Here is a 24,156-nt window from a genome sequence, read left to right on the forward strand (position 1 = left end):
CATCAGTCTTGAGTGAACATAGTACTTTACTTCCTTCGAGGCTATGATGAAAAATAAATGAAACATGATTTCTTTTCCCTTGAAGCTGAAAACAATTGTGATGTCTAAAGTCTTTACTAAGTCATTTATGTGAACAGGGTTTTTCTGTTGTATGAGTTTGTCCCTATTTCCTGACTTCAAAATAATACAAATAGGCTTTAAAATATTTACAGCACTAGAGACATGGCTTGGCAGTTAAGAAATGTTCACTCCCAGGACCTAGGTTCAATTTTTGACAACTTCCTGTAATTCCTGCTACAAGAAGATCCAAGGATCTAATGTTCACAGGAACGAGCATGCATATTCACATAACCACACAAATACACACTAATATCATATAATTAGAATTAGAATAATTCTTTAAACAAACAGTCTTTCATTTGTGAAAGATTTTCTCTTGTAAGCATTCATTCCTATAACACAGGTGTTGAGGCATCTAATGGCTTAGAGTTTTTCCTTCACCATTAAGCAAGCACTTAGTCATGAAGTCTGAGAAATCAATTCTTCTAAGTTGGTGGTTTCATTTGGGAATATTTAGGAGATGCTGCCCTGCTGGAGGAATATGTCACTGGGGGTAGGCTTAGAAAATTTACATCTACAGACTATTTCCAGTTCCCACTCCCTGCTTCACGCTGCAGGTTAAGGATGTGGCTTCTTAGCTTCCTGCTTTAGCTGGCATGTCTGACACTTGTTACCATGCTACTTTCATGGTGACCTTGTATCCCTCTGGAAACAAGGGCCAAATTAAACTCATTTATAAGTTGACTTAGACATTATTATATCCCAACAATGGAAAAGGAACTAATACAAATCCATAAAGTTTTACACCTGAATTAGTTATCTTGTGTAATTGAAGAGAAGTATAAAATCTAAAAGGGTTACATTATCGTTTAAATTCATAGTGCATGTATTAAAGCTCTGGAGGGAAAGGTACTCTGACTGTCGGAATCAGGCTATACCTACAGCTATGAAAGGAGGCTATGCTGGATACCTACAGCTCTGAAAAGAATGGTACCCTGATGGTGGAAGTCAGGCTATACCTACTGCCATGAAGGGAAGATATTCTGAAACCAACAGCTGTGAGGAGAAAGATACCCTGACTGCTGGGAAGTCAGGATATACCTGAAGCTGTCTGTGTTCCAGTGGGGAATGGCCTCCCCACAGATGTAGTAATCCCACTCCTCTCCAAAAGAGAGGCATTACAGCTATGCTCCACTCCACTCTGCTAAGAGAGTTTCCCAGCAAGAGACGTCCATTGCTGCTCTTCTCCACTCCAATAAGGAAGTTTCTCAGCAGAGTTGTCAATTTCTTATCTGCTCTGCTCTACTAGGAAGTTTCCCATCAGAGATGTCAATTTCGTCTCAGCTCCAACCCTAATTATTACTTCTCTGCTTCACTCAAGTAAGGGGAAACTGCTGCAGAAATGTAGCAGTCCCCAGTGAAAAAGTGTTACTTCAGCTCCACTTCTTTAAAGGAGTTTGCCAACAGAAGTGTCTGCTGCTTCTCTGCTCTAATCCAATAGTGAGTTTCTGGTCTGCTTCATTGAAGAGTCTTCACCCAAAACTCATTCAAGAGATTTATTTGGGAGGAAAGAATCCAGGAGTAGATGCCTCTGCCAGGGTAGAGAAAGGCAGTTACCAACTGAACAGGGACAGAGCTTGAACAAGCACAAAGACTGGTTGAATTTCACGCTCAGGGACTGGCTTGTTTCAAGCTCAGGGACTGGTTGGTTTTGTACTTAGTTGGTCAAGGGTAGAGTTTTGGCTCTGATTTCAGAGCCAAAGTGTGTTGTTTTCACTGGCAGCTTTTAAACTTTGGGGTCTTTTTTTCAGGTTCAGTGTGTTTATTTCACTAGCTCTGGATGCAGGGACAAAGTGTGTTTGACTCTGGTTTCAGAATCAGGGTGTGCTTTCTGGCTCCGATTTCAGGGGCAAAGGGTGTGTGTGTGTCTTTCAATCTCTCTGGTTTCATGGTCAGGGTATGTTTCTTTGGCTGGACATTTTATCCTACACATAGGGCTTCATAAATTCATGAATTCATTTTTCCATGAGTTTTCTGGTTGCAAACAATATAAAAATGGACATCATAATGCTTGAACACATTGTTGACACTGTCAAATATTTTTCTATAGAATACATACTTTTATGTATCTGATTGCAAGTGTGTTGGCTAAAGATCTTACAAAATAATGTATAATAAGAAACCCTCATTATCTGTTTCAGATAGTCAAAGACTGCTGTAATATGGACAGACTTTAACAGATTGATTGCACACAAAAAGTTACGCTCTTGTACAAAGTGCAAAACTTTACCACACTGCCTATATTTATGGGGTTTCTCTGCAACATGATTTTTTCACATGGTTTTGAAGATAACTGTGCCATGCAAAGGCTTTACCACACTGATTGCATTCATAGGGTTTCTCTCCAGTATGTATTCTTTCATGCTTCTGAAGATAACTGTGCCATGCAAAGGCTTTACCACACTGATTACATTCATAGGGTTTCTCTCCAGTATGTGTTCTTTTATGCCTCCGAAAACCTTTGGGACATGCAAAGGCTTTACCACACTGATCACATTCATAGGGTTTCTCTCCTGTATGTGTTCTTTTATGCTTTTGAAGATAACTATGCCATGCAAAGGTTTTACCGCACTGATTACATTCATAGGGTTTCTCTCCAGTATGTGTTCTTTTATGCTTTATAAGCTTACTGTGCCATGTAAAGGCTTTACCACATTGGTTACATTCATAGGCTTTCTCTCCAGTATGAGTTTTATTGTGTATTAGAAGATGACCTTGTTGTGCAAAGTCTTTACCACATTGACTGCATTCATAGGGTTTCTCTCCAGTATGTGTTCTTTTATGCATTTGAAGACTTTTGTGATGTGCAAAGGCTTTACCACACTGATTACATTCATAGGGTTTCTCTCCAGTATGTGTTCTTTTATGTATTTGAAGATTACCATGCCATGCAAAGGCTTTACCACACTGATCACATTCATAGGGTTTCTCTCCAGTATGTGTTATTTTATGCCTTTGAAGATGACTGTCACATCCAAAGCCTTTACCACACTGATTACATTCATAGGGTTTCTCTCCAGTATGTGTTCTTTTATGCTTTTGAAGATAACTGTGCCATGCAAAAGCTTTACCACACTGATTACATTCATAAGGTTTCTCTCCTGTGTGTGTTATTTTATGCCTTTGAAGATGACTGTCACATCCAAAGCCTTTACCACACTGATTACATTCATAGGGTTTCTCTCCTGTATGTGTTCTTTTATGCTTTTGAAGATAATTGTGACATGCAAAGGCTTTACCACACTGATTACATTCATAGGGTTTCTCTCCAGTATGTGTTCTTCTATGTATTTGAAGATTTCTGTGATATGCAATGGCTTTACCATTTTGATTACATTCATAGGGTTTCTCTCTTGTATGTGCTCTTTCATGCATTTGAAGAGTACTGGAATACGCAAAGGCTTTAACCCATTGAGTATTTACTGAAGTTTTCTTTCCAATTTGACTTCTTTCATGCCTGCAGGGATAATGGCACATGAAAAGGGATTAGAATATTCAATATATTGTTGAATCTTTATATCTATATGAATTAATTTTACAATTTTGTCAAATTGTAATGAGAAATTAGATCTTAATGTTTTATCACTGTGTTTACACTTATGTTGTTCCCCTTCATTAAGGGTTGTTTTGCATATGTGAAGATATCCATAATGGTAAGATCCTTTATTACATGGTTCTGATTTTACAGAATCCTTTTTTTGGGGAGGTGGGGGGTTTGAGACAGGGTTTCTTCTGTGTAGCTTTGTGTCTTTCCTGGAACTCACTTGGTAGCCCAGGCTAGCCTCGAACTCACATAGATCCGCCTGGCTCTGCCTCCCGAGTGCTGGGATTAACAAAATCCTTTTTCTACATGGGATTATTCACATATTTGAAGAGAACTGGAAAAAAAGCAGAGCTTTAACACCCTTATTGTATTCACAAATATATCTGCATTGTGAGTTGTGCTACGTTTTCTAAAGTAACTATGACAAACAGAAGTTCTTACACAGTTCTAGAACTCAGGAATTTTTGGCAATGTGAGTTTGTTGATGTATTAACAATGAAACAGGAGAATTGATTACTTGTATACATGAATCAAATTCAACAAGTATACAATGTGGAGACTGTCACATATCTTCTAATTGTTCTGAGAGAGGAATGTTATATTTTTCCATAGCTCATATGACTTCTATCCATAGCGTATATGGATATACACTAGTAAAGGAAGAATAACCAATAGAAGGTTTCCACAGTTTGACTTTCTGTCCTCATAGATCTGTGGTATGGGGATTAAGGCTTCTCCACAAGAACTGTTCCATGACTCTTGACTCTTTCTACCCCCTTACTAAACAGCATAGTCACAATATATGAGTTACACTAGCTTTACTATGAATTATTTGTTCATTAGAAAGACTTGAAGATATACTTATCACCTCTTCACTGTGTTAACCTTTTGTAATGTGAGTGGTATCAAACTAAAGGGATTGGCCATTCTACAGCATAGCTCCCATGGAGCTATGATTCAAACTGTAATATCTGTTAAGGCATTGTTTCCTTGATTTATTTCTTAAAAGAATGCTTTGTAAATATAATTCACCTACCTGAAATTGAAGTATATGGCTTTGTGAGAACTTAATAGTTATTGATACACTTTAAGCTGTGCTTATTTACACTGTTGCTTTTGTTTAAAACTCTAGGACACATTACAATTTCCTTGGTGGCACATCTGTATCAACTTTCACATGGAAATTACCTTTTATGTCTCCTAGAACTTTGACAATGTTCTTCAATATTATGGTCTTCCCAACTGTATCCTAAAATATAGTACCATAAAATGTATGTTATATTATTGAAAACTGTGCAAAATTTTAGTTACTATCTTCAGTGAACCTTAGAAGCAAGCCTAGTTTGTTACCTCATTCTTGTTCTTTCTTAGTAAATTATAAAAGAGCATCAATAAGCCAAGGAACAGTTGTCCTCTTATTTTAAAACACAAAGAAAAATTCAGTGTTACCTATACTAGTGAGATTCCTGTAGGTCTCTAGCATCACATCTTTGTAGAGATTCTTCTGGGAAGGATCCAGCAATGTCCACTCTTCCCAAGTGAAGCTGATATGCACATCATCATAGGTCACTGCATTCTAAAATATTCCATATATATGTACAACATTATAAGTGTATACTTCTTTGACAACATAGTCATATAATTCTGGTGCTCCTTACTCTTATTCCATGACGTAGACATTATAATATAATCTCCAAGTCACTTTAGAAGGAAACTGAATATGAGAGTCACCTCTGTCATTTCTGTACCCTTTGAATGGGATATGACCTTGCAAGTGAAATGCCTATTAACAAACATAGAAAAACACATAAACAGATCAACAGCACAGAGTATACATGAGAGAAATTGTATAGACAATTACTAACCAAAAAAAAAGAAAGAAAGAAAAACAAAAGAAAGAAAAATAAGATGGACAAATTGGGTATATTCGCTTATGCATTTAACCCCAGCATTCAGAAGGCAGAGGTAGGTATGTCTGCCTCTGAGTTGAATACCAGCCTAGTCTATGTAATCAGGTCCAGGACAGCCAGAAGTACATATTAAGACCCTATCTCCCATGCAAAAATCCATCAAACAAATAAAATGATAGAAAGAACTCGGAGGTTTAAACTGAAGTTCCTCCAAAGACTTATGCATTTATACAGTTCTTTATTCACCTTCCAGAAACCTGAAGTGCCCCAATTTAAATGTTAACATCAATAAGGTTTTACTAAAAGGCCCTGTGTGTTTAAACAGTTATAAAAGGACAGATGAAAGCATTAGCAATATAAATGTTGATCACTGCAAGGACCAGGTACCCATGTGGTGTACCTCAATGCATATATGTAAAATATTCATATTCATTTAAAATTTCAAAACAAACACAACAGGCAGAAAGAAGGTCATGCACCTGCAATCCAATGCCTCAGAAGGCTCATGCACTATTAATGCCATAAATACATGCTATCCTGGGAAACAGAGAGATAATCTGCCAAATTTTAAAATTCAAAATATGGGTGAAGCTCAATACAACAGCATATGCTTGACATATGCTACATTGTCAAAAACTTATATTCCAGGCCCATCACCTAATAATATAAAAACAAAAAATCTAGGAATGTTGGCCCACCATTAATCCCAGGACTTGGGAACCAGAGTTAAGGGAATCTCTGAGTTCAAGGCCAACCTAGTGTACAGAAGTATACTTTCAGGACAGCCAAGGCTACACAGACAAACCTTGTCTTCAAAATCAAAGAAGCAAAATACTTAAAACAGCAGGCTAACAAACTGCTTTAGCACTGAAAAGCAATTGCTTCTACTGTATCTTATGTAATTTAGAGATAGTCTATAATGGTGGCGAACGCCTGACAGCACAAGAAGGAAGCTGGCTGATTAGTTTCAAATACAACACAGTATACACAAAGAACAGGAAATGGGTTGAGGCTATAGAGACTCATATCACACCCTGAATGAGAAATTTCATCCAGAAAGGCTCCCCCTACTAAAGGTTATACAAACAACCAACAGAAAGTCACCAAGGAAAAGATACAAGTTCAAATACATCATCCTATCAGGGAGGTTTATCAATCAGCTACATTCTAACCCAGGTCACTATAGGCTCATGGTCATTTATGAAGAAAATAAATTTATTCAGTCACTTCAAAGATCCTCATAGTCTTCAACAGACCTTACAGTGCTCAAGTGTCCAAAGTCTCTTCTGACACTCAGGACAATATCTTGACAGCGATATCTTGTAAAATCAGAAAACAAGTTACAAGTCTGTAGGTCATTAAAAGTTAAAACTGTCACTTTTCCCCTCTGCTGCCAGTTTCCTGCCAGAGGGGGACAGGGGAAGAGTACTGACAGCTAGTCAATCTGCGTCACAGCTTGAAACACCTGGTAAGAGGAAAGCCCTCTTTGATCTAAGAGGTTCTCCGGTGCTGTGGGATGTTTTGTTTGCTGTGAATGTGTTGCTTTAATTGGTCAACAAATAAAACGCTGATTGGCTAGTATCCAGGCAGGAAGTATAGGTGGGATAAACAAAGAAGGAGAATTCTGGGAAGTGGAAGGCTGAATCAGGAGATGCCAGCCTGTCGTCCAGAAAGCATCATGTAATGGCACACAGGTAAAGCTACGGAACATGTGGTGACATACAGATTAACAGAAATGGGCTGAGTTTAAGTGTAAGAGCCACTCAGTAGTAGGCCTGAGCTAATGGCTGAGCAGTTTTAATTAATATAAGTTTCTGAATGATTATTTTTATAAGTGGCTGCAGGGTCTGCAGGGCTGGGCAGGACCACAGAAAACTTTCCTTACACTGTCCTCTCTCCATCCCTCCACAAATTCTTCCCTTATAATTTCTTCCATGTTAAACACATGTATATATGTATGCACAAACATGTAAATGAAACCTTTTAAGTCCATTTGTGTTGGTTATGTGTATATGGTCAAGGTTGAACATATTGTATTGGATATGCAATTGGGGAGCTCATCCTTGCCTGAGGCTAATTCCCCTACCTACAGGAAAATTCCACTCTTTAAAAAGCAACAAGAATCTGATCCCAAAGTAAACTAGGCTGCCTTGGACAGGGAACATTATCAAGAATAGAAAATATTATCAAGAATAGAAAACTTGAGGTGGTAAATACCTCAGCTAACAATTGCAGGTGCCATGGCCATGAAGTTCTGGAGCTAGAGTAAAGACTATGAACACTGTCCTGAACCAATCATAGTCTCCCTTGGTTCTGTGGTCCTCTCACCATACCCCATTGACCATTCTCCTCTTGGATGATTCTGAAACCCTTAAATTCCTACATCTACTTATTAAGTACTATGTTCACAGGCCTGTGCCACCATGCCTGACTTAGGTGGCTTCAACTTCATTTAGTGAGGCATTAGATTGGTAAAATAAGTAACATAAGGAGTTATAATCAGCTATATTCAAAGACTATCTCTGTGAGCCTGGCTTTCACCATCTGCCAAATAAGAACAGAACTCTTCTCAGGTCCTTTGATGAATTATAAAAGACTCAATGATAAGGAAACATAATATTGCTCATAGTTGTAAGATAGTGGACTTTAAGGCAGAAAGGCTGCATTGGATGGGAGCCTTCTTCTGTTACTGGAGTTAGAACCAATGCCTGTGCACTGGCTACCCTACCACCCAAGCTCAACCACTCATCCTCTGTAAGCCAATTAAATGAACCAAGTTATCCGGTGAGTGACATGCCACCTATATTGCAGGCACTCTGGAGGCACTGAAGACAAATCTCTCTGATGTCGTAAAACAGCCTAGTCTATTAGTGGGTGTTCCAGGCCAGACAGGAATTCATAAAAGTAATATTCTTTAAAAAATAAGAAAAGAAAAAATAAATGAATAGAAAATGAAAAAAGCAAAATTACTAGTGAAAATTGAAAACATGATAATTATTCAGTTTGACTAATTTGGAACAGTCATGAAAATATAAGGTAAATAATCCATCCTAAGGGTCCTAACAGGTTTAGACAGAAAGCAAATATATGCAAAACTAAGTAATCTAATGAAGGAATATACTCAATTTTCCCGTCTCTAACCCCCCCCCCCATTCTCAGATCCTGTCTCCCCTGCAAGGCGGTCAGATAAGGAATGTTTTCAGCAGAGACTTTCTCATCTGGAGTACTCAGTCTTTTCTCTCAGGGAAATTTCATGGGGTCCACTGTTTCACTAGTTGTTAGCCAAAGGGAGAGATATAAACGTCTCTTTAGAACATCCCCATTCCTACCAGGAAGGCAGGTTACAGGGATTGACAGGGTGGGGACTGAGGAACTTTAAGGTCTAATTTGGGACCACAGAGTGAGGGCCCACAGGGAATTGTCACTGACAGCTACATGGAGTTGTCAAAAACAGGAAAGAGTGGGAGACCTGCATGGCAGTGATCCACCACAGCTGACTGGATACAGAGAACTCAATTAGGTGACAGCTTGTCCTCAGGTTCACCCCAAGCCTTGCTTTCTGGTCATGTGATCCTGGGTTTTCACAACCAAAGCTCCCTCCCTAACAATTCTTTCATACTCTACAGATCCTGATTGCCCTAGCCTTAGAGTGACTTGTGGATCTCCTGACATGTCATCTGGGGTCACCACAATTCTGGGCCCCAACTGAAAGTTTTACAGGTATCCCGGAAGCAGAATATGATCCCATTCAGAGAAATCAGTCTTATTCCTGCAAGATCCTCTTCTCTCCTTTCAAGAGGTAGAAACTCCAACATGGGTACACCTCACATATGCCCTTGTGGGTCTGCTGCTCATTTATGACATTGGAGATAAACTACTCAGTCTTGTGGCTTTGGTCCAGCGGTCAGACACTTTTGAAGACTTGTATTGTCAGTTACACTCGTGATCATTTTTTTTTTAACTCTTCCCACATTTTGTGGAGATTGGGCTTGTAAATTTCTTTAAGAACCATGTCTAAGTTAGTTTTGGATGCTATCAAACTTGTATTTCTTTTGAGTAATCAGGGCTGATGTAAAGATGGAATCAGAATCATTTATCCACACATCACTGCTTTAATGGCATGTTCATGGACCTGTTCAATACCTGAGAGCACTGGCTGATCATTCACAGGGCCTGACTTGGATTCCCAGCACAAAGAAGACAGCTCACAACTGTCTCTAACTACAGGCACTGAGGAACAGACTCTCTCTTATGACCTTCACTGGTACTTGGCAACCTCCTGATATACACATTGGCGAAACTTATACATCGAAATTAAACTTCATTCCTTTTGAAAATAACATCTACATGAAGAAAATGTTTTTAAATATGGAATCACACACACACACACACACACACACACACACACACACACACACACACACACATAAGCAAGAATCTTAAATGGTCTTATTAATAAAATCAAACCTGAGGCCAGTTATTGGGGTGAATGCTGGAAGATCAGAGAAGCAGAAGAAGCCACAGCTTCCTCAGTTCAGCAGTTCCTCAGCTGATCCTGTTTCCTCTGACTGGAAGCTTCTGAGTCCTCATCCAAATGGATCTTAGCTGAACTGTGCTGCTCCAAAGCCTAAAAGCTTAACCAGCCAAATGCTTCTAGTTTCTGGTCCTCATGCCTTATATATCTTTCTGCTTTCTGCTTTCTACCATCACTCCCTGGGATTAAAGGTGTGTCGCCATGCTTGGCTGTATCCTTGAACAGATAGATTTCTGCCTCTGGAATGCTAGGATTAAAGGCGTGTGCTACCACTGCCTAACCTCTATGTTTAATATTATGACTGTTCTGTCTCTGACCCCAGATAAGTTTATTAGGGTGTACAATATTTCGGGGAACACAATACCACCACATTTCCCCTTTTTTGTCTAAAATTTTAAAAAGCTTATAACTAATACAAGAAAAACTACCCAGTAAGTATATACAATATATATAGTCATGAATTACATTAACAATGTCTACTCCATTAACATTTTACAGATTCAGATAAAAACTCCATTATATATATTAACAATGTCCAGTCCAGTAACATTTGATAAACTCAGACAAAAAAAATTTCATTATTTATCCTATTTAAAACAAGTAGTTCCTTTTTAAAGGTATTTTTTCTTTTCATAATAGATTCAGTAATCTACCTTTTGTCATTTTATATCTTCCCCTTTTTCTTTTTAGAGTAGATTCAATTATCTATCCTTTTATCTTATTTCTTTATCTTTTTTCTCAGAATAGATTCAGTGATCTACCTCATATCTATATTTTTTTTTCTTTTTCTTTTTTTTAAACAAAAACTCTGAGGGCTGGGGAGATGGCTCAGAGGTTAAGCATACTGACTGGTCTTCCAGAGGTCCTGAGTTCAATTCCCAGCAACCACATGGTGGCTCACAACCATCTGTAATGAGATCTGGCGCCCTCTTCTGGCCTGCAGGGATACATGCAGGCAGAACACTGTATACATAATAAATAAATAAAACCTTTTAAAAAACACTGAATCTAATCTCCTTGTTCAGCTTTCTTCCTGACCATTAACAATTAACAGCTTGTAACCAACCATCATAAACAATAACAATTATCCATAAGCCATTATGTGTTTAATCTGCAGAATCAACTAACACAATCCAAACAAAAGGAAAAAGAAAACAAGAGATAGCAGAATATCATTTCCATTTGCAAATAGGATCTATTAATTCAAATTGTCCTGTTTTCCTCTATCATTAGATGACAATATATTTACAATCTGAAGAGAAGAAAAGGTATACGACACTGGTTTGGTCAGGTGGTGGCAGAAGAGTCACGAGCAGAAGAGTCATGAGCCATGGTTACCAGAGTTAGAATGCGCTTTACTAGAGAGAAGAGAGGATAGGAGAGTCAGAGAGGGACAGAGACAGAGACAGAGTGACAGAGAGAGACAGAGAGACAGAGACAGACCAAGAGCAGAGAGAGCATGAAGAGAGAGAGCGCAGAGAGGAAGCATGGGGGTGCATGTCCAGCTTTTAGGCTGGGATGCAGTCGCCTGCTGATGATGTAATAAGGCACCAGACAAGACCACCAAGCTGCATGTATACAGAATGCTTACAGATAATATTTTATTAATGTAATTTTCAACTAGTTTAATTGGTGGACCAGTGAGACAGCTAAGAAATGTCTGTGCAAGGCTGGGACCTGACCTTGATCACCATATGAAGAGGGGCAAAAGTAGACCCCACAAAGTTGTCTTCCAGTTTCCACAAACCCATAATCACATTACACACACGCACACACACACACACACACACACACACACACACACACACATACACACACACACCAGAAATGTTTTTGTTTGTTTTCTTTTGTTTTTAATAAATATCATTGCCATTACATTACCTGGCATCTCCAGATAATCCCCTGGAAGGCAGTACTTCAAGATGAATTGCCAAATGGAAATTAATGGGGACATGAAGAAGCATAGAACTTCAAATAATACATACTTATCCACAGCACAACAAGCTATGTTGTGAAGTATTGATGTGAATCAGAATCACATGGCAAACACTGATACTTGACAAATTTCCAGAATTTCAATAGCGTAGACTAAGCACACCTTTCCAGCAACTTTTTCATTTTATTTTTAGTGATTCTCACTATTACTGCCTTTCCCCTTGGGAAATTTTATGCAGGTTTTTGTAAAGAATAAAAATGTGTACAATGGTAAACTCTCTAAACAAAATAATTCTTTGGGAAAAAAAAAATCCCTGTCACCGTGGAACCAGGAATCCCATTGTGTCCTCCTAATTGCACCAAGAACAGGAAAGTTAGAGATTTACAAGACACATCTCATCCCAAGGATGAAATGCCAACTATTCAGATCCAGAGACTAACTCATTTAAGAGCAAGAGTTCACTTAATAAATATAGAGAAGTTAGAAGGGTGTGGTATAATGGGAAAAGAGTAAGACATAAGGACCTGCCCTTTGGGGAGCATTATGAGAGGAAGAGGCCCATATGGTAAAAATAAGGAATTGTAGTACAGAGTCTGCTCCCCAGAAGTCCTTTTCCCAAAGTCAGGCATTTGGATAATTATTCCATTATTCCCTCAAGGGCTTCAAGAAAGTTCCCAGTTGCTAAAGTACTCATTCTCCTTATCTGTGGCAGGAGGAACTTGTGGTGCTTTCATTAACATATGGCTGGTGCCTGTTATCAAGGTCAAGGGTAGGTTCCTTAACCCATAATTTCAAGCCAAACACCACTCACAAGCCCTGTTTTCTCCTGTTCAATCATATATGAATCTATAGAGCATAAAAGGGGTCTCTTTTCAATTAAACACTGCTGGTAGCCATTCAGTTCTCCCTCATATCATGTCAGTCTCTTTCTTTCTCACCCTGCTGACTCCACACATCTTTGTAACATAAGCCCCCTCCCAAGCAGATCTCCAGCAAAATATACAATTTATTACTGGTCATCCTACATTATTATATTTCTGCCAAATAGATGAAAATGATACTTTGGGTACACACATGGAGTATTTAATGTGTCTTATACTTTCTTCTATTAAGCATTTTAACACTAACATTGTTGAAACATGTTGACAAAACATGTTGACAAAACAAGGAACAATCTTTCACAGACATAGCAGTTTTTGGCTATTATGAATAAAGCCACTATGAATATAGTTGAGCAAGTATTCTTGTGGCAGGATGGAGGAGCATCTTTTGGGCATATGTCCAAGAGTGGTATAGCTGGACCTTGAGATAGATCAAATCCCAGTTCTCTGAGGAACAACCATATTGATTTCAAAGCTGTACAAGTTTGCACTCCCACAAGCAATGGAAGAGTGTTCCCCTTACTCCATATCCATGCCAGCATGAAATGTTTCTTGTGTTATTGATCTTCACTATTATACAGGTGTTAGATAAATCTCAAAATAGTTTTTATTCACACATCCTTGATGACTAAGGATGTTGAACATTTCTTTAAGTGTTTCTCAGTCATTTTTGATTTCTCTGTTAAGAATTCTGTGTTGATCAGCTAACTGCCTGTAACTCCAGGTCCAGGGGATCCAGTGCCCTCTTCCAGCCACCAAGGACACCTCACACACATGGCATACATACATACAGACACTCCCCCCACCACACACACATACATAAATTTAAAATAGAGTAACAAATTAAGGACAGCAGAGAGGGCTTAGGCGTTGAGAGAGTGTACTACTCTTACAGAGGACTTGAGGTAGGTTCTCAGAATACACCGAAAAAGGCTCACAACAGCCTGTATCTGACCCTCCAGTCTCCTCGGGTACAGGCACTCACATGTGCTCACGTGCGTGCATGCACACACACACACAAATTTAAAATATCTAAATTATGAAAAGCATTCTTTTAGAGCAAAAAATAAAGAAAAAAGACTGTCTGTCAAAAAAAATTCTGTGTTGAGATATGTACCTCATTTTATTGGATTATTTAATTTGTTCATCTCTAGTTTCCTGAATTCTTTATTTTCCTGAGTGAGGCAACTGAGAACCACATAGACAAACATGATATGTACTTAATTATAAGTGGATATTAGCTGTTAAGTATAGCCTATCACAGCACAATCCACAAACCCACAGGGGCTAAGTAACAAGGACAGCTATAGGGAGGGATGCACAGAGAAGAGGAAATATAATAGATTTTGTGGCTCTATTGTGGGCAGGACCAGGAGTCATCAGATGAGGAAGGAAAGAACAGAGGGAGAGTATACAGGGAAAGCTGGTTGGAATAGGGGAGATTTTACGGGGCAATATGGAAAACCAGTGTAGTGTCAACTTCCTGGAAGGTATGAGTGTGACCAAAGTGAGGACTCCAAGTAAGTAAGAGTACAGAACCTGAACTGGCCATCTTCTGTAACCACACAAGGATCCCAGTGGTGGGGATGGGACACCAACCCAGCCACAATATATTTGATCTTCACTGGTCCTGTCTGCAAGGTATGCTTGGGCAATGGCAGCTCAGAGCTTGTGTAATAGCCAACCAATAACTGGTGTACCTTGAGGCCCAGGCCACAAGAGGGAGCCCATGCCCAACACTGCCTGGATGAACAGGACCGGACGTTGAAAGGCTCTGAGAATTAGGGTAGATCCAAATACAATTGACCAAAAAGAAGGAAGTCTATGAAATAATTCCTAACTCTATTCTACTATAATCAGAGAACGGTGCCTAGACCAATTGTCATCAGAGGGGCTTCTTCCTGCAGCTCATTGGAGCATATGCAGAGGTCCTCATAAAACACTAGCTGGAGCTCTGGAAATCCTGCTGAAGATGGAAGGAGGAGGGATTGTAGGAGCCAAAAGGGTGAAGGACACAAGGGGAACATAGCCCACAGAATCAACCAAACAGGGATCATAGTGGCGCACAGAGCCTGAAGCAGCAATCATGGTGACACCATGGATCTGTTGCAGGTCCTATGCATATATGTTATGGTTATGTAGCTTGGTGTTTTTGTCGGACTCCTAACAGTGTGTGAGGGGGTGTCTCTGACTCTTGTCCTGATCTTGGTACACTTTTCCTCCTACTGCATTGCCTCATGCTGCCTTGATCATGAGGGTCTGGGACTAGACTTATTGTAAGTTGTTATGTTGTGTTTGGCTGATAGTACTGGAAGATCTGCACTTTTCTGAAGGGAAATAGAGAAGGAGTGGATCTGGTGGAGAGGGGATCCGTACAGGAAACTTGGGGGAGTAGAGGGAGGAGAAAATTTACTGTATGAAAGGATATATTGCATGAAAAAATAATAAATTTTAAGAAAGAAAAAGAAGAATGTGGAGACAAGAAGGGAAAATTGGTCCTAGGCAAGGAAAAACAAAAAACAAAAAAACAAGTCCTACAGCTCTGTCTCAGATACATGAGGTTTCATTTTCAAAAGCCTTAAAGAGCTCTATTCTTTCAAATTTTCATACATGTCTCTCCTTTGCTGCTTCCACTCCCTGTATCCAGCTGCCCATGGTGGATATCTCATAGCTTGTGTAACTCAGTATCAAATGGTCTCAAATAGCACAGTCCTCATCTTCACAGCTTCGTGCAGTGGACTCTCAGAGTCCATTTGACCCATGCCAAAGAACAGTGCTGAACTGAAACCACAGAGGAAGAACCCATGATCTTTACATTTTGCATCTTTCTTGTTTCCAGAATCAGTACAACATGAGTAATCTCCCTAAACTCCCTAAATTTGGATTCTAAGTTGTAATGGACCTTACCATACTTGAACCAGAGTTGCAGCAGGTTCTACAATGAGGTTCCTTTCTGAGAACAGGAGTCATTTTGCTTACTCCTTCTATAAATTGAAAGTTTACCTTAATGGAGTCTTACCCTTCAGATTCCTTTATAGGCTTCTACTGTAGAGCAAGTGCCTTCATTTTAATGGCTACAATCTCCTTAGAAGTTCCTGTTTCACCACTGGACTGCTATCTGAAACTACCTAATGTTTTTCTCTACAAAACACAAATTTTTCATTTCTTTGTTTGTTTGTTTGTTTGTTTCCTTTTCACTGGAGACCTTAATAAGTCACCATACTAACCATCCAACAAAATCAGCATGTTGTTGAAGAAATCAACCCATTACTTTATAATTCTGGTTTACTCAATTTATCTAGGAATGGAGAAAGTAAGAGTAATTTGAGGCCAAAATATTATACTGATGACTTCTGGCTAAGTTTTTCATGGAGTCTATTTCCCACTGAAATCCTACGACCTCAATCTTCACTGTCTGAATTGCTCTCAATATTCCCATCTTCTCAGTCCTACAAGAATAGCCAATTAATCTCTGTTTACAGCTTTCTATGGCTTTTGCCATCTAATGTCCTGATATCTTCAACATTCCTCCAAAAGTCATCAGTCCTGGGCCCTATGCAGCAACAAAATTACTTTCTGTGTCCCATGTCTTATTCTAACTTGTTTGTTTCTTGCTGTTATTAAATTTTTCAATGAAAAGCATCTTATGTAATGAACAGTTTTATCTGGCTGAAATTGCCAGATCACAACCCATCATTGTGGGAGCTTAGGATAGAAACTCAAGCTAGCAACTGCAGGCAAAATCCATGGGGAAACTTTTCTACCAGCTCTCTCTCATGTTTGGTCATTGTCTTGTGCTCAGCTTGCTCTCTTATCCATCCCAGGACCACTTATTATGTATATTGCCATGCTCAGTGGAAGAGTCTTCTGATATTAACTGTTAATCAACACAAATCTCTCACAGACATAGTAACTAGCGATTCTGTTCTGGACATACTCTCAATTAACGCTCCCTCAAATGAAACTAGGCCCCATCATATTGACAGCTGAACCTAATCAAGACAAAAAGACAATAACATCTCAGAAGGATTTTGAAACTGAAAACCAATGTTTTAACCATATCAATCATTTAATCAGAAAAAATAACCAAGTATAAAAATAGCAACAACGAGGAAACATAGATATGGCTAGAAATGAGGATAGGCAAGCCTCTAAGATAAAAAAAAAAAAACTAAAACTGTCTCTCCATAGAAAATTCACATACCAAAATAATAATGATAATAATAATAATAACTTAAGGAACTCATAACATAATACAGAAATTTTCCTGGATACAAAAATTGGTGAATGTCCATCATTTCCCAGAGAAAGAACAATATAATTAGATGGCAATAAAACTAACAATGTTGATGGAACCACTGAAAAAAACAAGACACAAAGACATACCTACAAATACATACCATGGTCCTTTAACAAGAACTACAAGATTATAATCTAAATCAAACTATAAGAAGTCTCTGGCCATCACTCATCCTGTGCACCCCAGTTCTCTCCTTTGCTAATAACAGAAAATGGGTTGGGTGCGGAGGGCGGTTCCACCAAAATTAGAGAGAGTCGCTTGAAGCCTTCTGATATTTTAACTTTGTAGAAAATAGTTTTGACTACTAAAAAGATCTCATTCTATTATGATAAAGAAAAGAATATTTGCTAGGAGACACCAATTTGTTTCCTATGATTGGATGAAAGTCTGAATCAGTGAGAAAATAAAAACAACTAAATAAATGCCTGTGTGCACACTGGACACATATATTACAAACATAATGCACTTCCATAGCCAGGGTGACAGAGTCCCCTCCTCCCTGGGGAATCCACATCTTGGGAGGCTCGGAAGAGGAGGGTCACTGCCTAGGTCACCAAATGAACCAAGAGAACCATAGTCTGGTTCAGGGTACATCCCAGTCACAGCATCTCTGGCAGCTCAGCAGAAGTGCTCCTCCAGATTTGCGGTCAGTGGCCCACACATTTCCCCGTGACATGGCTTATAGTCTCCCCCACTGCTCCCTACATCAGAACCAGAAGAGAATCCTGGAAAGAACCTGCAACCTCCCTCCCTCCCTCCTGATTTCTAAGCCTTCCCAGAACTCCACATTAGCTAAACTCACCCAGCTGGGCCTTAGGACATTAGCGGCTCCCCTACTGGGTGATCAACTGACCCAGACAGCACAGGCCTTCCCAGCTCTGCCCTTCCACCCTAGGGGAAGACAGGACTCTAATGGGGGAATTTACATTTTTAGGAGAAATTGTTCTAGTCTTCCAGAGAACTTTCTGTTCCTCTCCCAAGGAACAGGGTCTTTGGGTGAACACCCCATTACACACTCAATGTCCAGTGCAGCCTCACAGCTAGGAAGTCCTGCAGCCAAATATAGGTCACATTCAAACAGTAACTGTTGTTAAGGCAAAAAGAGGCCATCAATTAGAAAACAATTTGGGATCAAAAGAGGGTTTGCAGGCAGGAAAGAGACTGTGGACATGATGTAGTTATAATCTCAAAGAATCCTTTTGAAAAGTTGAAGCAGGCTTTGTGGCCATGTGCTCCATAGACTAGGGATTTGTATGAGAGCACACCAAGGATTACTCACACCTTTTCCCTCAGGCTGGACATCTGAAACCAGAAAAATCACAGTCCTGTTAGTCAGGGCCACATCTTACCCAGACCTTCTATTTTGGTTGAACTAGTGTAAGGGCAGTAATTTGATTTCATGATGAGGTCAATCCTTTATCCATATTCTTTATTGCCCTGGTCTATAGATCCCAACACATGACCAGGCAGGACAATTATGGATCACCTAACATTGATGACCTGACTCTACATGGCTAATCTCAACTGCTGTCGTATCAGGAACGCCCTCACCCTCTGGCCTACCCTCCCTGTCTGCACTGTCCCTGCCCCAGCTTCAGAGTTGGTGAGGGAACTCAATCCTTGCACAGGTCCCCCCTTCATCTGTAAGTGCCCAATAAAGGCCAGAGATATTGGAGGACACTCATCCACTGATCTAATTTTCCTTCTCACTGACTACTCAAGGACCAGCAGTAAAGCTTCTTTGGTGTTCTTTTCTGCCTCTCCACTTCTGCACTGTCAAACTACACCACATTCAAAGCTGTTCAATGAGCTGAATTTTTGAAAAGGACCCTCTCCTTTTGTATGTCCCCAGTAAAAGCCAGAGAGGTTGGAGGACACCCATTAACTTGTCTATTTTTCCTTCTCACAGCCAGTTAAAACCCTGCCTGGAACGAGATGCAGGACTGTCTTCCCAGCATTTGGCAGCAGAGGCAGGACTAGGTGTCCAAAGTATAAGTTTGTTTCTACACCATAATTTATTAGACTGTGAAATTGGGGTGGGACCCACCTAAGGCCCCATGAAGTATTCAGCTTCCATTTAGCCCAATGTGGAAATAATGACAAGGTTGCTCCTTGTCATCAAATTGGACACAAAGGCTAGTGAGGCACTTTATTATCAGGTGTAATTTTTGAAATGCCTGTTTTAAAAACTTTGCTTCCAATAACTTTTACAGGTTAAGCTTTTATTTTTCCTATTTTTCGGGTGCCTAATAAAAAGCCATATTATTATTAATTCCAAGGCTTCTTGGTATATTATTTGTTATTCGTGGTAAAATGTATAAGTGAATCAGAAGCCTAATTGTTATGAGCATAGTAAAAAATGTCTTGCCGGGTGGTGGTGGCGCACACCTTTAATCCCAGCACTCGGGAGGCAGAGGCAGGAGGATTTCTGTGAGTTCGAGGCCAGCCTGGTCTACAAAGTGAGATCCAGGAAAGGCTCCAAAGCTACACAGAGAAACCTTGTCTCAAAAAAGAAAAAAAAATTATCTTTTTTACTTTTATACATGAAAAATAGCTTAGTCAGTAACCCCACTACACCCAAGGCTGCACCTGATAAGCTGAAGCCAGCAACATCACTCACTCAAGCAGACACAGTTCTAGAACCCCATGACACCCACTGGACAGTATATAAACAGAAATCAAGAGGAATACACTGCTCTGTATATATGAAGAGACACTGCCTTGCTCTACCCTGCATCTGGAAAGTTTCCCCCAGGATCCTGACCCTTGAAACAAATTTCTGTTAGAGGCTGCATCTGATCTTCAGCTGACACACTTGGCACAGGTGAGCAGCCTTGGGGACCAAATCTTGTGACCTTAGTTAGGAATCGAGAGTGTGAGCCTTGTGGATAACGATCAGCATGATAAAATATAACCTTTGTCACACCAAATCCGCAGATCTACCCTCCAGCCCACTCTTCTCCGCCACTCCCTCTCCAGATGTTGTCAGCTGTTTGCCCATTCTTTGTCATTCTGACTGCAATTACCACAACCCTTTCCAGCAGGCCAAAACCACAATCTATAGAAACAGCAACAATTCATAAGAACAACAACAGTTCTGTGATAAAGCAAGGCACGGGGTGTCCCTACAAAGAGCACAACCTGTTCTCTGTGGCCTAGAAGAACATATTCTGGAACCGCAGGGAAACGTATTCCTTAATTTGTATTTGTTCGGACCTTCCTGGTACATTGTTACTGCTATAGAAAAGTAGAAAGAGCTTCACTGAAACACACATAATATCTCCATACTTCCATAGGCCTGAAAATGTATCCTGAATTTAAGTAATCTAAAGTAGAAAATCCTAACTTCCAACTAAAGAACAGGGAACATGCAGACCAATGATTGTCTATCTGTAAGAGCAACATTTGTTAGCGGATTTCATATTTGCTGCAATGCACAATCATTAATTTAGACATATATTGGGGTAGAAAATAACTGGGAGATAAATATTTTACTGGGCACACACCTGTAATCCCAGCTCTTCTGGTCCTTTAGAGGTATTTGCTGACCAGTGGTTTTTGAACTGACCAGAAGATGAACCTATGGGAAAGATAAGTATTTTTCTTTCTTACACCTAGTCTCAATACTATCCACAAGAAAAGAATGAGTCTTTGTTCAAAGATTGAATACATGAAACAAAAGATGCCTTAAAAATTTAGTCATCTAACAGCACAATTATCCTACTGTGAGAAAACCCACAGATGAAATAAAAACTAATATAAAAGATTTATTAGGTCTATTTATATACCTAGGAAAAAATATTTTCAAATATCAAACAACTGTCTAAGGAAAGACGCAGCTGGATAGTAGAGCAACTAACTGCCTAGAATGAACCCTGCCTGGGTTTCATTCCAAGATGAAAATTACTTAGAATAATGGGGAATATAAGATATGCAAAAAATCCTGATTTTAAAAGAAAATAAGCTTTTTAAAAGGAAAGCTGAGTAATAATGATGATTTAGAACTAATTTGTGTATACATGGGCCAAAAAGGGGAAAAAAAAAAAAAACAGAAATCACACAGATCTGAATGAAAAACAAGTTTATTCTTCAACTCTGAACCAAAACCTATGCAGTATGAAAAAAGGAGGAACATATTCCCAGTTTATATGTTTAAATCATAAGCTGGGCACTGACTTGTGTAGGGCTAAGAGCATCAAGACATGATCATCCTCAGGTGAATATGGAATTAAAAGCCACCTTAGCCTACTAAAGACCAGGTCATGAAATAAGTAAGTCTGGATCAAAATTTTTAGCCCACATGTATTATTCTACTTTCTCAAAGTACAACCAACATTGACATTTAGTGGTTGTATAAAAAAGATCTCAACCAGGTATGGCAGCATGTACTTTAATCCCCAGGCTCTGGAGTCAAAGACAAGCAGATCTCTGAGCTTGCAGCCAGCCTGCTCTACTCAACAATACCAGGCCCACCAACAATACATATTGAGACTATTTCAAAGAACCTAAAACAAGGGTAGGCATGCTGGTGTAAGTTTTCATCCCCAGCACTTGGGAGTCAAGGTCAGCCTGGTCTATGAAAGGGAGAAATTAGTAGCCTTCTTGAGAGCTGTTCCTTCCCCTTCCCCCTCTTCCTCTAGAGGTATTTGCTGACCAGTGGTTTTTGAACTGACCAGAAGTTGAACCTGTGGGAAAGATAAGGCTGGGGCAATAAATCTATGTATCCTCAACTTGGCAGAACAAGATATGAGGAGTAATGGGCTCAACTGATCAGAAGCTGAACTCAAGAGTAGGACTGCAAAAATAAATCTGAATGTGTCAACAACAGCAGGACATAGGGAGTAAAAATTTGTCTCTGTAGATATCCTGAATCCTGTTAGCCATTAGTAACCTTATGCTTACCTTACCCTAACCCCCTCTGCCCAATCCCGAAATATGTAACATTCTGCATGTGAACCTTTCCTATATAAACCCTTAAAGTGAGTGCTCAGGACCTCCCCTCTTTTCACCTACTGTAAAATGGTGTAGGGGTAACCAAATTTGGCTGCTTCTCAGGAATGCAAAAAGAGCTTATTCCAGCTTACTCAACGCCATGAGTTACTCTGAATTATAGCAGTTAGGAGATGTTGCCTAGAAAATGGAATTTTAAATAAAAATGATTTAATGTTGCTGTTTGTAATTTGTAGCTCTAGAGTTTCACCAAAGGAGGAAGTCTTCACACTAGAGGGGTTATTCGCTAGTACATGTGTTCTGTATTTTTTTAAAGTTCAAGGATTTCCCCATCACCTGCCTATCCTAATTGATGGTATTATAATTTGTATACATCTCAAATTGCCAACTATGTCCTGTGGCAACAGCATCTAGCTAATGCTTTTAAACTAGAGAAGTTTAAAACCGGTGTTAGCCACTGCATAGACTGGGGGATATAGTGAATTGGGTAATTGTAGCCACTATTTCTTTAGATAAAATTATTTTAAGCACTAAAATCTCCCCACTCATGAAGTTGACCTAAGATGTTTCAATAGTAAACCTGAGTCACTTCTTCTATGTTTGAAAAAATAATCACACACAACAGTACATCCACACTGACTGTACGTGTCAGCAATTACTTTATTAAGCTTATGTATATGTATTTGTAAGATCTTGAGGTGACCCCTCAAACCAAAGCACTTTGTTGTGCAAGTGCAATAAGACTGTTCCTGAGAACCCATGGTAGAGAGAACCAAGTCCTGAATACTGTTCATTGGCAACTACATATGAGGCCTAGCATGTATGTATACTCGCACATCAGATACCCACATCACACACCTCTCTCTCTCTCTCTTTTACACACACAAATATACACACAACATACGCATGTAACACACACACCACATATACACACTACTCACATACAAACACACAGACACAATAAAACCAATTACATGTACATACAAATATATGCAAAAACATAAAGACACAAACACACTCACAAAAACAAATAAACATACATCACCTAAACCACACACAAATATGCAAACATACACACACACACACACACACACACACTAAACTTTCAAGAACAGTACTAGTATTTAAAGAACACAGGATATGTGTTGAATAAATTTACACAAAACTGCGTTTTTCTTCAAGTTTTATTCTTTATTGTATGACATAGCAGCATATTTCAAAAAGTTCTGACTTCATAGAACAAGTTTTTCCTGGTAGCCATACAATATATTTTGGCAAAGTATGATACTTGGAATACTTTGGCTCCTCAGAGGAGAGGATGCATAAGTAGTTGAGTTTTTGTTTTGAAATCCCCCTCCAATTGTGTGAATGGCACAATGGAGGTGACCAAATGCCCTCAGGCTCTGCACACTCTGTTATATAGCTCTCATTGGCTGCACCACTTTCTATTCTAAATCTACAAGCAGCAGCAAACCTAGCTCTTCTGATCTAACATTAGCTGTTTACAACTGATAGGAAGGAGTACATGACATATAACCCCAGCACTCTGAACCTGGGAGGAGAGCTGCCACAAATCAGTGGCCTCCCTGGGCTAGACAGCAAAACAACAAAACAATGCCATTCAGCATAGTCAGGGCAGGCCTAAGAATTTCAAGTCCTTTACAGCAAGAAAATCACATTTGAGGTACCGTTTTTTTTGTTCCAACTTTCTTCTCTGTTGCTGTGATTCAATTCTCTCACCAAAAGCAACTCAGGTAATGAATAGATTTATTTGGTTGATACCCTAGGTCACAGTCCATCCTTGTGGGAGCTTAACACAGAAACTCAAGCTAAGAAATGAAAACAGAACATGAGGAAACATTGCTTCCTAGCTCGCTTGCTCTCTTGCTTTGTCACTGTCTTGTGCTAAGCTAACTCTCTTATCCAGCCCAAGCCCACTTGCTTAGAGATATGGCCAACTCAGTGGAAGAGACTTCAAGCA

General features: G+C 39.4%; 1 protein-coding gene across 1 annotated transcript in view; it reads right to left on the reverse strand.

Moving 5' to 3' along the window:
- Positions 1–220: 220 nt before the first annotated feature.
- The window catches only part of LOC118572388 (zinc finger protein 431-like), a 31,764-nt gene continuing 7,828 nt past the window's right edge, over positions 221–24,156 (reverse strand). The window contains exons 2-4 of the mRNA XM_036171985.1: positions 5,114–5,240; positions 4,853–4,913; positions 221–3,577 (exon numbers count right to left, since the gene is read on the reverse strand). Coding sequence (XP_036027878.1) covers positions 2,365–3,577; positions 4,853–4,913; positions 5,114–5,240 — 1,401 coding nt within the window. The 3' untranslated portion in view covers positions 221–2,364. The remainder of the gene's footprint in view (positions 3,578–4,852; positions 4,914–5,113; positions 5,241–24,156) is intronic.

Source organism: Onychomys torridus, chromosome 22 (assembly GCF_903995425.1).
Source record: "Onychomys torridus chromosome 22, mOncTor1.1, whole genome shotgun sequence".
NCBI lineage: Eukaryota > Metazoa > Chordata > Mammalia > Rodentia > Cricetidae > Onychomys > Onychomys torridus.